This window comes from Anguilla anguilla, chromosome 9 (genome assembly GCF_013347855.1).
Source record: "Anguilla anguilla isolate fAngAng1 chromosome 9, fAngAng1.pri, whole genome shotgun sequence".
Lineage (NCBI taxonomy): Eukaryota > Metazoa > Chordata > Actinopteri > Anguilliformes > Anguillidae > Anguilla > Anguilla anguilla.
The window spans coordinates 23,258,036-23,273,949 of record NC_049209.1 but is presented as its reverse complement, the minus strand read 5'-3'; the positions used below and the strand labels follow the sequence as shown (position 1 = coordinate 23,273,949).

The following is a 15,914-nucleotide window of genomic DNA, read 5'->3' as shown; positions in this document are numbered from 1 at the left end:
CCTTAGTACCTCCAAAAATCATGAATTTATCAAAGGACTTAGCAGTGAACGAAGGTTCCAATGTAACCTTGATGTGCATTGCAAACGGGAAGCCAGAACCCTCAGTCACATGGAAACTTCTCTCTTCAACCGGTAAGAAAGTGATACTTTTTGTTCCTTATTTTCTTTCTTTAACTTTTCTCCTTTTGCCCATTCCTACTTTTTCTAGGGCAGCAACATTTTCATCGGAAGCTCTCTAAAAATAGTCACACAGAGGGGAAAATTCAACCGAGCTGAATTATTCGTACCTCTCAGTGATATGTGGCAATGGTGCCAAGATGCTTGCATTATAAACATATACTGCTTTCTGTTTCTGAGCTGACATTTGAAATCCAGTGCTTAACCTCATCTCATTCTGCTCAATCTTTTTTTGAAAACAAAAAAATTAAATAAAATAAAGATTCTGCTAAATTTGTTTTATTGTTTAAATAAATTGTACATAAATATCCTTTTAAACATAACTTTTGATTGTGTGTGGTGATGTTCTTGATGGACAAGTTTAAAGGACAGTGCTTCTGTACCTTTTTCTAGTCTTTGCAAAAGGCTGGCCATCTCACTATAAACCTCAGCTACTTGAGTCCCAATTTCTTCTAATGTGCACTCCGCTTGATCAGGAGAAGGACTGAAAGGATTGCTTTTGAAGTGGTTTTCTTTTTTTAAATTTTTTTTTTAACTTTTTTAAATTGCATAATTTAGGGTGACACTATCACATAGAGCCGGAGACTTGACTTACGTTTGTGTTGTTATAAAGATTTCTAGTCTTTTTAAATTTAAATTTGATGAGGATGTGAGTGGCCTATTTTGAGAAGACACATGGAGAGAGCTCTGATGGACTACCATTAGCAGGGGGTAAAGCAGAGTGTCTGGGAAGCCTCGATAATGAGCTACTGTCAGACCCAGGCAGTCTTCTACATGTAGTTTAGCTCCACACAAATGTGACTCTTAGAAGCTCCTCTGCTCATGTACACATTCATATTCACACAAACAGCTGTACAAGCGTGCTCAGTTAGCATGTTGACCAACTAAGCGCTGCGTGATTACGCGCATGGTTACACTTGGATGATCAGCAGCGAGTTTATCATGATTTTGCGTTGTATGGCATTCATTTAGACACTGTTATCCGCTGTGGCTCACAATGCAAGAGAACAGAAGTGCATCAACCTGGCTACCAACATTCCCAAACCAGCAAATAGGCTATATATATATGCAGCATTGCTGAAATGATAAATGTAAGTGAAATGTAAATCATGAATATATATTGATAGCACCCCTAACAAGCTATAAAAAATGATATGGCACAGTAACCCAACTTAAGTACACAAGATAGGAGTACTAGAGGGTGGGAACTGGATGAAAGGCAGTATGCAATAAATGAGATCTTCAGTGTGTGTCAGATGATGGTCAGTGATCGTGCTTTCCTAACCACCGTGGTAGTCTCATTCCACCAATGGTAAGCAAGCACAGACAGGCATCATTAACAGAATTCATGACAGCCTTTGAGATATTGATTTGGATGAAATGGCAAACTATATATATTAAATGTGCTTACTGTGGTGCAAATACAAATGAGATATCAGCTTGTCGTGATATAAATCAACATTTTTTGTAGTCATTTAATAAACAATTTCATATATCATCGTGTAGTTATATATGTATGTAGAAATATTAATACATTTTCCACATAAACATACTGTCTTATAAATTGTTAAAGAATCCATGTCACTGTACATCATTCTACAAAGCATTCCAATTTAAATTAAATGTGAATCACCTCAATTTGTTTTTTTGTTTTTTTTACAATGCTGGGTACAGTAACTGTTCAAATGATTTCATCTATGCATTGCTCACCTTCAGTGGAATTCATGCCTGATCAGAGAATTGAGGATTTGAGTTTATTTCAGCAAATGCGTAAATATCCTTTATTCACAGATGTGCATCTCCGATGTGTTAATATTGATGTTTCGCATAGCTTATTGGTGCATTGTTGAAAAGCAGAAAGGGCTGATACTGTAGTGTCCTTTAAGAAAAGAATATCCCAAGGAAATTGTATTTAAAGCGAGATCTGTTTAAATCAAACAATTTAAGCAGACCTTGTAATGGCTGGCTGTTCGCTGTCTGTTTGCTTTATCACCTTCCCCGGGGTTCATTTTCAAATATTTATTGAATTTCTGTCTCTAAGAAAAGTTTCAGTGAATTACAAGTACTAATTAAATATACATGTTAATGGTAATGTTATCAGTAACCCTTAGGAGCAATGTGGTTATAATTCAGATGTTTAAAATGTGTTCCATGCATCATGAATGAAGTATCATTTACAGATGTATCAGTCTCAATCAAGAAGCTATAAAACCCCGACATAGCCAAACAAGAGAATTTGCTGCGTCAACTTTCATGTTTACAAAATTATTTTGTTTTCATTTTTGTATGATATACTGCAAAATGACAAATCACAAAAGTGTGTCAAATCAATGCTATAACTGTTTACAGGTATGGCAAGTATGTGTACACTTACGAACAATACCCTCAAAGGATTCACATCTGAAATACAAGTAATGAGCTATATTATATGAAAAAAAATCTCAATGTCAGCAAATTGTATTGTGGCCTTACATGGCTTCTTGTTTCCTGAAATCAGAAGCGTGAATATCCATCACAGGAATATTTTTGAGAAATACATTTATAATGAGTATCTTTTCATTATTAAAACAGAATATTTTACACATGCTTGAGATTCAAATATAAATCAGTATGTCTATTATTTATTTGAACACGTTCTGTTCATCTGTGTCAAGGGTATGAATATAGTGATGGCAGATTCATCACTAATTTGTGAGGTGTGTGTCAGAAATGATCATCTGGACTTATGGCAAAAGACTAATCATTGATGTAACTTATAGCACACCCAAAGTTTAAGGGCAAATCTTATTTCAATTCAATACCTTGAGTAGGAAAATGGTAAAAGTACTATAGCATGTCAGACAAGGGCAGCTTTCTTAAGTACACAGACATACTGTCATACATTGAAATCACTTTTAGATACTGTATATTAACTCCACACTTGCATACTTGCATTCACTCTCAATGCCAGTGGCATATATATGAATCATAATCAGAACAATTAGAATGCGTGCATTTTAGTATTGCCTTTGGAAAACAAATGAAAAAGCACCCATAATTCATTGAATCCCATCAAATATTATGCCGTTGCTCTGAATTCCCCAGACGGCTTGATTTAATGTTCTTTTCTTCTGTATAATATATTCAAGATCGTTGGTTTTTGTCAAGCGTAATCTTGTGAGCGATTGCGAAGAACAGGGATGTCTACAGATAGTCTCTGTGGGCTGTGGGCGCTGATAGCTGAGACAGCCATCTGTAGGATTGGTTAGCTGTTTAATGGAGCACAGAAATAAGAATGGTTTTACAGCCAGACAAATTATAACTTGATGGCAAGTGTTTCTTTTTTTGTCTCCTGCTGGCATTTAATGTGATTGGAAGGCAGATCCTACTGTAAGTGCATCACACTGTTATTGTGACTGAGGCAAGGACAATGGCCATTGCTTGGGCCACACCCAGCTGTACCTTTATGAACAATGATACAGTTCTGTAATACTGCACTGCAATATAATGCCAGCTGTGCTGATTGTTCTTTGTGTTTTGCAATATGTACAGCAACACCTGGATTCAATCAACGTTTTTCCTTGACAGTTTAGAATAAGACTCAGATGCCAAATAAAAGGCAAAGACAGGCCCACATTTTATGTAGTTGAAAGAGGGGGAGAGACACCCCCCTCTTCTCCTTGCACATGCATACATAATTATTGATTGAATTATTGAAGACTAAAGATTTTTTTGTGGAAAACTTTATTCAATTTTACGTTACTAGAAGCATGTGTCAAAATTGTACTGTTTTTCAGTGTTTTCCTGGGGATTCAGGTTTGAACTATGTGGGGCCATATGCCCCAGGACATGTTGGCAATAACTGTTAAACCTTTCTGTTGTAATGCTTTCAACAGTAAATGGTAAGGTTTAGCATTGGCTAATCCATTTCTACAGGCTATCATCTGTGTAGTTATGTTATCAGTTATCTCTCACTGTTACAAAAATCCTATTATTTTGTGAAGTGATTTATAATTCTGCACACACTCACTTTAAACTGAGCTGAGCAACAACCGCAACACACCACAACTTGCATTATAGTGAAGAAGGGTGTTTTTGAGATGAACTGTCATTGGACTGATATATCTGTAATTAGCACCTTTCCATCCTAGATGATTAATCTAAGATCGCTCATTATGCCATACTGTAAAGTGCAATATGGGCACAATCACCTACTCTAAGGCTGTAAATGAATCTGGAAAAAGGCAATGAGGTATTTGATATCCTTCGTACAAAGGGTTTGAGCACTTTGGTATGGTGCTTTTTATTTTTTGGCAGTGACGGCAATCGGCAATTTAGAACATTCATTGCTCTGCAAAACCAGTAACAGGATGAGGGGAGCTCCACACAAACATGCAGGCATGTTCTTGTTTGCAAATAGAAGCTATCTGTCACCTATGTGCCCCAATTAGTTGCTTGCAAGAACATAAGCTTATGTCTGTACCAAAGTACTTTCTGCACATAACTATTTCATTTTCATTGCTGTTCAGTCACAAAGTTATCAATTGACCAGATTCATTCATGGTGACCATTAAAATAGCAAGGAAAATGAAAGCATGTTTGTAGAACTTCTGATACTCCTAGTTCTACCTAGTGATGCTACAACAGTAATTCAGACTATCCTAAATCATTGTTGATAGCTGAGAAAAAGTCCCCTTTCAATTATGTTCTCCTGAAGGCCTATAAGGATCCTCTTAAACAACCTTTCAGTTACATCTGAAAATGTCACAAATTTTGGCTCTTTGATAACCTGTGTTAAGGGCTGCCTTTGGGTTTTGGAAAGCAGCTATTTTTGCAGTTGCCGCACTATGGTCTAGATTCGATCACCAAGTCGCCTTAAAATTGTCTAACAAATATATGTAAGTGGTACTTTGTTTGGCAACCACCATTTATTTTCATTGGTTTTGGTGCTTGCTGAAGGAAAATGAAGTTAATAATTGCATTAAAGCTTAAAAGGGTAGTTTGGAATTTGTTTTATTTTATATCTACCCCTATTTTTGTCAAACCCAATATGTTGTTGATTGATAGAGAACATTTTCATGTCAGTCCAGCCTTCACATCATACCGGACATCGAGCTCCTGCTAATGAGCCCCTATTTATAATGAAAGTCAACAGGGGAAAACTTGCAGCTCCAAAACGACTTAAACATACTCCACTGTGTACCTTCATTATTACATCACTGTGAACTCAAATTACCACTAAATATTTTATTGTATGGCCAAGTATCACTCTGCTGCACACAACAACTTCTCCGGAGAATTATACAATAACAGATTTAGTGGTAATTCAACTTCAACATTATGAAATAACAGTTTGAAATTGCAATTATAGGCTACTGTGGAATTCTGGTCTCAGAAGGTGGAGTACGTTTAAATGGTTTTGGAGCTGCATGAAGGTTGCTCCTGTTTACTACCCTTATAACGTGCGGCTCATTAACAGGAGCTTGATGTCCAGTATGGTGTGAAGGCTGGGCTGATGTGATTAATGTTCTCTATTGACTGACAGTGTCATGGGTGAGTCGAAAGTAAAGCTAGATAGCAAAACAGTTTTAACCAAATTCTGATGTTGACATCAATTCTCTCAGATGAGGAAATGAACGAATATAAGAAATATAACTGATGGTATTTAGAAACGGTAGGCAAATATTTAAAGATGGCTTCAGAACTTTTAGTAGTAATGGAAAGATATCCCACAAAAGAAATAAATTACAATATGCCTGCAGCCCACACACATTAATATGCACATCTAAATATTCAAGTGGCAACACATTGAATAATCAATTTGTAAGGGGAACAGGCATTAGAAATAAAGACAGATGTGCTAATTGGGTCTTATACTGCACAAGTAGGTGGTAATAACAGCGCTTGATTTTAAATGCAGGTTGGATATGGAGATTGAAATGGAACAGTTTCAGTCAGGGTTACTGGAGTGCGCTTGAGCTCACAATCTCTCAGTCAATTAGAGCCAAGGGTAATTTGCATTAAGCATGGATCTAAAATAATATGGATATAATCACACTGGACTTTAGCACTAAACAATGTCAAATCAACTTTGGGAAATCTTTTTATCTATTGACTTGCAAGGCTACTGAAAGTCTTTATTAAAATTCTTCAGAGAGCTATTCTATGACATTTAATAATAATAATAATAATAATAATAATGACAGCAATAATAATAATAATAGTTGTAATAATAATAATAATAATAATAATAATAATAATAATAATAATATTAGATCACTTTTGAGAATCAGGGCTTCAGCCCATATTAGTAAACCTCTGTAGTATTCCTAAGGTTTTATTTATTTAAATATTTATTTTCTCTGTACCTTTGTTCAGTTTCCCATGAGAAGGTCGATTGTAGAGACTTTAAAGTCGGGACACTCATCTCAAAGGTGTGAAATACAGGAAACATGAAATCAGCCACATGGGAGCATTATAACTAAAGTTCAAAAGTATACCCCTTTTTACAGATCATAACTCCCACGCCTTTTATCCAGTTCACACTACAGTCCTGTGAGTCACTGGAAGAACCTGTACGTGCCAAAGACAATGAAAGTCTTGCATATTGGATTTATGTTCATTTGCATTGTATGTTGCATTATATATATTTTTTGTTTGATGACTGATTTGCACCAAACAACATAAACAGTAGTGTACTTACTACTTACCACTTACTAACCATAAATAAGTTATATCAGGCGTATATGGGAGTTTTGAGCCAATGAATTTGAAATTTGGTGTGGCTTATCACATAAATGGCCATGACTCATTGACTGTCCATCCAATTTTCACAATGCTTGACATAGATGTTTGTGAGAGGCCATGCTGAACAAAGTATTTTAAAATTTGTCCACAGTGGGTGCCATAAACCTTAAAAATATGTTTCTCACGAAAGGCTAGATTGAATTTCATGAAATTCAGTACACATGGTCCAGGGCCCTCTGAGAGTCAAAATTTTAAGTTTTGTTGGAATTTATAAAAGTGGGCATGGCCTATCACATAGTAAGTTATGTTCCATAAACATTCATTGTTTTTTCTTGCTTAACAGTATCTCTGATTGGTAGTCCCTTCAACAAGCTCCGCACCAAATACTACCTTAATTGTCCACAAGGTGGCGGGATAATGAAAAGTTACACAGTAGCCTCTATAATGTAAAGCCATAATTCCAATACCCATTGTCCAAGTCACAACAAATTTGGTCAGTATATTCCTTAGGATGAAAAGCAAGGAGATGAAAAGGAACATGAGTCCACCATTGTAAACTTTAGCTAATTTGCATAATATGTAAAACAGTTTTTTTGCTAGGGATTTTTATTTATTTATTTTTGTTCAGTTTGCACAGAGCTTGGTACATAGCATTAGTGAACCTGACCGTAATTGGTAGCTATAAATCAGCCTAATACTAGACAGTAACTATGGAAGCTGTGAGCCAATGAATTTCAGATTGATAGTAATAACTCAGTCAGCACTCATCCAATTTTCACAAATCTTGCTTTGATTTTCCATATAGTTATTGTTCTCAATAAGACTCACCATGACTAGTTAATATTTCTCTAACCAATAATCCATTTCCCATAGACATCCATTATTTTTCATTATTAAACTGTAAATATTCTTCTCATTTCTGTAGAATGTGTATCACTGCAGAACCACATGCTATAATTCTTTAATATTTTGTAATTTCTTATATGCTTGATATTCTTTAGGCCTTATCGCTTATACCCCCCATTGGAGCTTGCGGCTATATTTTTTAATTATTTGTATGCATTAAAACACTGAAATGTTGTGATTATATTGATGGATTGAAATAATGATAGATGGAGAGGCAGACTACATTATTGTTGAAGCCTGGATGATTAGGAAGGTGTTTATTCCTGCATTAATTGCCACTTCTTCTCACTTGCAATGTTGTGAAGATGTAGTCTGACAGCTTTTACTTCATCAACTTGAAGTTAGAATAATGAAGTATAGGACTGTAATGTACACATTAAAGTCATCTAAAATGTTACATTCTTTCTACCCTCTTTGTTTTGAAGCTGCAGGATTTTGGTAGCCTCCACAGGAGGAATTATTGTACATGTTTATTTTTTCGTATTGCTGTTTTTGTATAAAGGCTCATGTCACTCACACTTTGATTTTAAGTTTGAATTGGTAATAGAGACCCTTCAGGCAGAGGCATGGCTAACTTCTTGCCTAGGCCCATCCTAGGGTGCAACTCGCATCTCGTCTTTTAGCGATAACAGCAAAAAAAAAAAAAAAAGACACGCGGACTTGTCACCGTCGTTAAGAGCATAATTTCCCTGCTGATACGATACCCCTCCCCCTACTTAGCCTAGTGAAAACATTTTCATCTATTCGACATCTATTCAATCAATTCAGTGCGCGGATTCCACGAATGCTGTACTAGGGAATGAAGCCGAAAGACTAATTGAAAGGGATGAAAATGCCAACGAGCTTTTATTGATTCTCATGGCTTTAAACGTTCTTTTATCTGATCCAATCCTGAACTTTCAGGTCAGGAATTCTGGTAACAATTTTGGTAGCCTATGTAACTAGCCTATCAAATAGAAACATATACTTTCATATTTCGACTCAAATTTTCATTCATTTTCAGCAGATGATTTACTTTCTCAAGCCGATATGTTTGGAGGACATCAATTATTAGTTTACGTTACCTGTAATGTTAGTTGTTTAACACGATCTTTAAGTCTAATAGTAATGACAGATCAGTATTACTGCAAATAAACCTGGCGAAAATACATCCACATAAGTCGGAAAAATTAAATAGATAAACAACAGCAGTGTAACACAGCAGGCCAATGCATAGCAGAACACTTTCGCGCTTGTAATGTATTGTAAATGCTATTGAGCTATTTACGGAATGAATTGTGTGGCCCACCCACTTTTATTCAGGCCCAGCTGCAATTTCATTTCTGGCTACGCCACTGCCTTTGGGGTACTGGCTGTTGCTGTGTTTCCCTCCCACATGTCCACATTTCAGCCAGTCATTGTTTACTCTTGAGATGTGAGATACTGACCTCTGAGTGAAATCCAACCTAATCTATGTCAAAATATATTGGGAATATATATATCAAAAATATTGTATCAATATATATATCAATATATAAAATATTGTATCATCTGGGAATTGATTGTGTATTTTTACAGTTCACTTTGCCAGTGTGATTAAGCTGAGTGGACAGGTTCCCTTTAGACTCAACTGAAGAAAAAGAGCATTCTTGTAGGATGCAATTCAACCTTTGGTAATATATGTGATATCTTCATGAATCATGTTGGCAGTTTGATTTGTGTTTTCTATAAGGCCTGGGTGCTGTCTGATGATATTGTATATTTTCCTTCAACGTATGATAACAAATTCCTTTAATTGAACACTAATTTGTTATTATTATTATTATTATTATTATTAGCCTCTAAGGCTCTCCTCTTTTGTCAAATTTTAACAACTGAAAATAGCTAAAACCTGAAAGAATATACTAATAGATCCCTGGGATTTGAGACATTACATTTTGGTTGCCCATGATAAAATTATTGTAGTCCTGGGCAACAGGCTTCTGATGCTACAGCTGGACATGCACACCTCCTTTTTTAAATGTGAGAGATGCAAGATTTAACTGAGGCTATAAAAGATAACACTATATTATGCAAAGCTGCTCATCCTGTTGACCAGTCCAGTTACTGACACATAAACAACAGTGAGCAATTTATCATGAGAACAAGCTCTCACATAAATGCCTGGGTTCCTATTGAACATATATCACATTTAGTTCTATAATACCTTGAGGGAATGTTCTCACTTTCTTTGTCTCAGCCGATTAAACTATGTAATTTAATAATGTAAATGCAGTTTTTCATCCATTGTGAAGTGATACCCTCATTTGCCAGGAATCACAATGGCCCGTCTTTCCACTTCGTTACCCCACGGACCATAGGTGCTTTCAAATGCCTGTCAGAAATGTTCTTACTCTAAACCAAAATGGTCCAAAAAACCCAAACAAAAACAAAACAAGCATAAAACTGTTTTTTATTTATTTATTTATTTATTTATTTATTTATCTATTTATTTATTACATTTTGTTGCTCACACTACAATCCATTACAGCATATTTCACTGTTTCTCTGATTATTAATTTCTGATGTTATTTATTTTTGGATTCCATTTATTTGTTAGCAATTTCATGTATTTGTTGTGAAAGGTCTGGAATAAATTAGATAAATTTCAGATATAGCTTAAAGCTAATTTTCATTGACTGTTCCTGGGCAATTAACACAGATAAATAATCAACACAGATGCGTTACAGCAGTGAGTGTGCCTGGACTCACAAAACATGGACTTGCAATTAAATGTGTGTGTGCTTTTCATAGTTTGACAATGTATTAAAGCTGTTTCTTTAAAAAGGTACCATCAAATGTAGTTTGGAAATGAAAATTTAATTCAAATCAATGTAAAAATACAATAACATCATTATGTCGTATTCATTGCCGTATCTTTGTCATGCAGATGACTTTATCTAGGGCAATTTGCATTTCATCTAGTATGTCACTCAGTCAACCTACAATCTACAAAAATAGCTCTCAGGAACAACAAAAAATGTGTTTTTTTCCCATTTGCTAATACAACATTGTGCTTTTGTTGCATGGGGTTTTCATCCAGCTGAATTGGCATTAGCTCTGTACATAGAGTTGTCAAACATATACAGTATATACAGTATACGGTTGGGTGAATACTTTTGTGCAAGAGGGGGGAATTTTTTTTTTACAATTGTTTTTACAAGACACTGGTGATACACTTTACATTTATGTTTTGTAGGCTAATTTAACTAGTTGAATATTTATAGAAAAAGATAAGAACATAAAACTGTAATTATGTCTCAAGCCAAATTAAGAGGACATTACCAATGGGGACAACACATTGTATCATAACATAATGATTCTGCAATGTTGATGTAATTAAGGGAAACCCTAAAATCTGTGTGAGGAGGACTGTCTCTGCTTGTACCAGTGAAGCAGGCAGTGAATTTTATGAGTGATCTAAGTGTAATTGTTGCCTAGGTTATTAAAACTCCTCTTTGTATTGGCTGTACCAGGATGATCCTGAAAACAATACCATAGAACCCACTCCTTTCTCAATCTCCATCAGCTCCAGATTTAATAACTAAATTCATGATGTATTTTGGCCAGAAACTCCTTAAAAACTGCTTTCATTAAGCTTTTTTGACATAAATCGTATTTCTCCTACTCTAGATGACACCACAGCGTCACCCTCTTCATATGCTAGGAATCTCAGGATGGTATTTGACAGGAACTGTCACACTCTTAGAACACCATGGCAGTTTGTTGAACATGCATATTGTTCCTACACAACATCCAGAGAATCCACTGGACTGCAACCCAGCTCTGAGTTCAGATGCTGGTCATTTCCCACCTACACAACCCCCTCCTCTCTGGTCTCCCTGCCTCTGCATGCTGACCTCTGCAGGTTATCCAGAATTCTGCCGCACACCTGATCTACAGCCACCCCAGATTCAGCCATGTCGCTCTCCTTATCCTCTCCCTCTACTGGCCACTAATATCAGCTTGCATCGAATGCAGAACATTCGAGCTAGCTCATTGTGCAGCTGTACGGGACTGTGCCACCCTGTCTTCTGAGATTATCAGACCCTACACCAACCAGAGCTCTCCATTGTGCTAACTCTAGGGACCTTCCAACCCTCCCAAAGATGTCTACACTTTCAAGTCATAACTACTGTCTGTTCTGGTCTGTTCTGACTGTGGTCAGCAGAAACACTACCCATCTTCTGACACAGACTGAAGACCTGTCTATTCCAAAACAGTGCTACCCATTGTTTCCTAAATGATTTCATGTAACTTATCCCAGTGTTCTTTTATTTGACAGTACCATCTGAAGAGAATGTGGTCATTCAGTCTTTGGGCCGCATTGTTTTGGAATAGAGAATGTTTAATGTGTGTGAGCTAAGGGCCAAACTCTTGGTGCTGTGTAGGTATGTAACTTGGCAGATGGCATACCTGCCATCTCAATATCTCACCAAATAGGACTGTTGAATGTGTGGCCTTAGATAATTAGATAATTGTGGATTACTACTAAAGGCTATGTTTACAGTCAGTGATACCTTCTATTTTAGGAAAGATTGTGAAAGAAGTGAAAAATTAGTTTCCTGAACTTTCAAGATTTTGTTTAGCTTTCTAGTGATTTTTTGTCAGTTTTCTAGTGACAATAGCAATGGCAGTGCACTCATGTTGTTCATATTTTTTGTAATCCCCTACTGAGATCATCCACAGTGGGGAACTGTTCCTCTTCTAAACAAAACTAACATACTGAATATTTCAGTGAAATACAGAGCAGACGGGTCCTCTGTTATGCACAGGAAAAGCAAATGTAAACATGTTTTGTTTGATAAGAATATCATTTAGGAAGAGCAAAGCAGCAGCAATTGAGGAAGCTTCTTTAATTGTACAGTAGTGCTTTCATTTCTGTTTGTATCTTAGATACAGGGCATCATAAAACATGAACCAAATCCAAGAAAAAGACGGAGGTGCACACAGTGTACTATAATTATCTGTTTCATGTTGAAGTCGTGAATAGTAACCATAATATTTATAAAATGTGTGTGTGCGTGCATGCATGCTTGTGTACATATGCATAAAATGCGTCTGTGATTATTATTATTTTTTTTGCTTGACAGTCTACTTTAGATAAAAGGTGAAAGATATCTATGGCTCTACAACCTGGTGTATATTATAAACACCTCTATAATTTCTACTCGTGGGGTTGATTGGCACAAACTACTTCATTGCTCATGAAAATTCTGATCCTTGGAAGAGCAGTGTTTCTGTGTTTCATTTTGTCTCACAGCTGTAAGGCAACATAAATAATGAAATAGCCTATATCACATGATGGTGCAGTACCTTGGCATTAAAGCCACTGCACTGTCTCTTGTAGTCACAATACATACTGCTCAGTATTCGGTTCATTCACACTCAAGATGGATAGATGGTTCTCAGCTTCTCTAGGATCCAGAATGCTTTTCAGTTTGTGTAATATAACGTTAAGAAAGTCCATATTATCAGCAGTATTTATCTTATGAATAATGTTGCTTCTGCCATCGGAAGATTCCAAATAGCTTTTATTACATTTAAAGCACAGGATACCCATCTGTCTGATGGAGAAACACTATTGCTGATGTGTCAATGCCATGGAAAACTTACGTTACTGAGTTTATGGAGGTGATGGAATCGTGTTTCAAGTGTGTTTCAGTATCTTTTAAAATAATGTTTTTAAATGTTTTATGGTGTGTATCTTGAATGTTGCTTATTTATTTTTAAATATTCAACCTGAATGTTGAACATGTTTTCATGATCCTAACAGTACAGTGTAGATCCCACAGTCAAGACCGCATTAAATGCTTGCCTGTTAATTTGTGTCACAATAATGTGTCTTTGAAACCCTGCCGTGGTCTTTGCTATACAAAGCACTGTTGGATGAGTTCATCTTTTTTTCTTTATTGATCAAGAAGAAATTGATGCTCTGTGAAATGGGAGAAAATAATGAATAATCATTTCTTGTTTTAAAAGGGGGTCTATCAATCCTAATGAAAAATTTACAGCTGTTATGAAAGAATTATTCAAAAATAATATATATGCTTTCTAACTGAGAGAAAGATACTTGGGAGGAGGGCTATAGAATATAAATTGTGGAGTTACACTTGATGAAGCATTCTGATGTGGTACTAAATCTAATACTAATGCTTTCCTTTTTTCTTCAAAGAAAAAAAAACATTGAGTACACAAAGCCGGTCAAGGATCTAATCTGTTTTAATTAAATAATTTATTGAAACTGAAAAAATACCATGGAACTAGCATTTATATTTTTATTTTCTCTGATTTGAGATCAAAAGTTATCTCTGATGACTGCCTGCCAAGCACTCAGATTAGTATAAAGGTGCTAGCTAGCTCTAATCCCATTCCTAGCCACTAAATAGTGTAAATTGATAACAGTATTAACACAATATGACTGTTGGCAAGTTGACAGGGCTCAATTAGTATCAATAATAGTAGAAATTCTTAATTGTCATTCATTACTGGAACATATCTTGTATGTGTCAGCAGTGCTTGGCATTTCAATTCCAATGACACATTCCTGGCTTGTCAATTGGAACTTTGAGGATGTTATGACATGTTACAGGCAGGACAGCATTAGAGTTTCAGTCTTACTGTCCAATCCAATAAGAGCCAATCTCTCTAAGACATCAACTCCTAAATTGTGTGCTGCATACTCCGAGGGCATTGTGACAAAGGAATTTACCTTGAAATGCTGTTTGTTCTCCTGTACAAACCTCACTCAGGAACAAGACATGGAACTTTGTTTACTGGGAAATGGATGAACCTGATGTCCAAACAAATTCAGTTGGTGACTCAAATGTACACACAAACCATTTTTGGTGAGGAGTAATAATGTCTTGTCATTTAGATTATGGTACCAGCATGTGTTTAACCTATGTAATTATGTTAGAGAAATGAAGAGTTTTGTAACCAAAAAGGTCAAATATTCACATGATCAAAAAACCTTAATCAATGCACTTTAGGAGTGATTACAGATGTTGATGGAAGTGTTTACAGTAGATTTCATGCACATTTCTCCCAGAATATGCTGTATTGGGAGAGCAAGAAGACATTACATTTTACTCTGCTGATTAAATTTACAAATGGCTTTTAATTTTGTGCGTTGTTCATGAAGACAGACCAGTACATTTCAAAAATGCTTCCTCAAGGGAGTGGGAAGATTGGATGCAGATTGGAAGAGTTTTGAAACTCATTTAGAAAGTTTTCACCTCATTTGTTTATACAAGTAGAGCTTCCCCCCTCATTCCCACCCTCACATATCTCCCAGGAGTTTAGGTAGAATGTGACTTTGCCTTGGACATTTGCCGTGTAATTTTTAAAAATCCTCGAAATGTGTCTTTTCCGAAGTTGATATGAGGGAAGAAGTTGGTTTTTCAACACTGACTCCCTCCCCCACCACCATCTTCTACGTGGCTATGAGGAAATGTCAGTCTTTTCAGACACAGGGTCCAAGTTTCTTATTTTCAGTGTAGGAGATACAGTGAATAAATCTGAAGCAGAGAATGTGGCTTCAAAGAGAGGAAGCTTTATTTCCATCAGGTGACAGGCTTTTATGACAGCTGACTGATTTCGGCTGTGTGGAAAACTTAATTGAATCTGTTCATTTGAGAGAGGACATTCACAAGAAATCTCCCAGTTTACAAAGGATGAACCTTGGAAATTCTTTTGTCCTGCGTTTTATTGTGATTTTACAGTTTTTGAGAAATGTATTAATCACAAAAGAACCCTTTATGCGGCTTAAGAAAAGAAAAAAACCCATAAGGATGAAACAAAAAGTATCAAATCAAAAAGCGAGCGTAAAATGATCTTTGACAGCACGAAAGAGGCATTTTGGACCAGGTGATTCAATACGCAGAAAGTGTTTTGGAATGATAGAATTCAGAGCTTGAGGCAGACGCTTCCAGCAAGCCTTCCAGTCGCTGAACTCATACCTATTTTTAAAAATATTTATCTCTTGTGATTGTTGTATCCATGATATTGTCAAAATCTGAAATGGGATGTTTTGAGCATTAGTAACAGATGTGGTTTTCATATCACATTATGCGCTTGAACAAAAG

The 15,914-nt window shown here is 36.0% G+C and overlaps 1 protein-coding gene across 23 annotated transcripts in view; it reads left to right on the top strand.

Annotated features, from left to right (window-relative positions):
- The window catches only part of ntm (neurotrimin), a 326,344-nt gene that overhangs the window by 288,069 nt on the left and 22,361 nt on the right, over window positions 1–15,914 (top strand). For all 23 annotated transcript variants that reach the window (XR_004766986.1, XR_004766985.1, XR_004766988.1 and 20 more), the window contains one exon: window positions 7–132. Coding sequence is in view for 19 of the 23 variants with exons in the window: in XM_035434122.1 (XP_035290013.1) it covers window positions 7–132 (126 nt within the window). In the remaining 4 variants the exon portion in view is untranslated. The remainder of the gene's footprint in view (window positions 1–6; window positions 133–15,914) is intronic.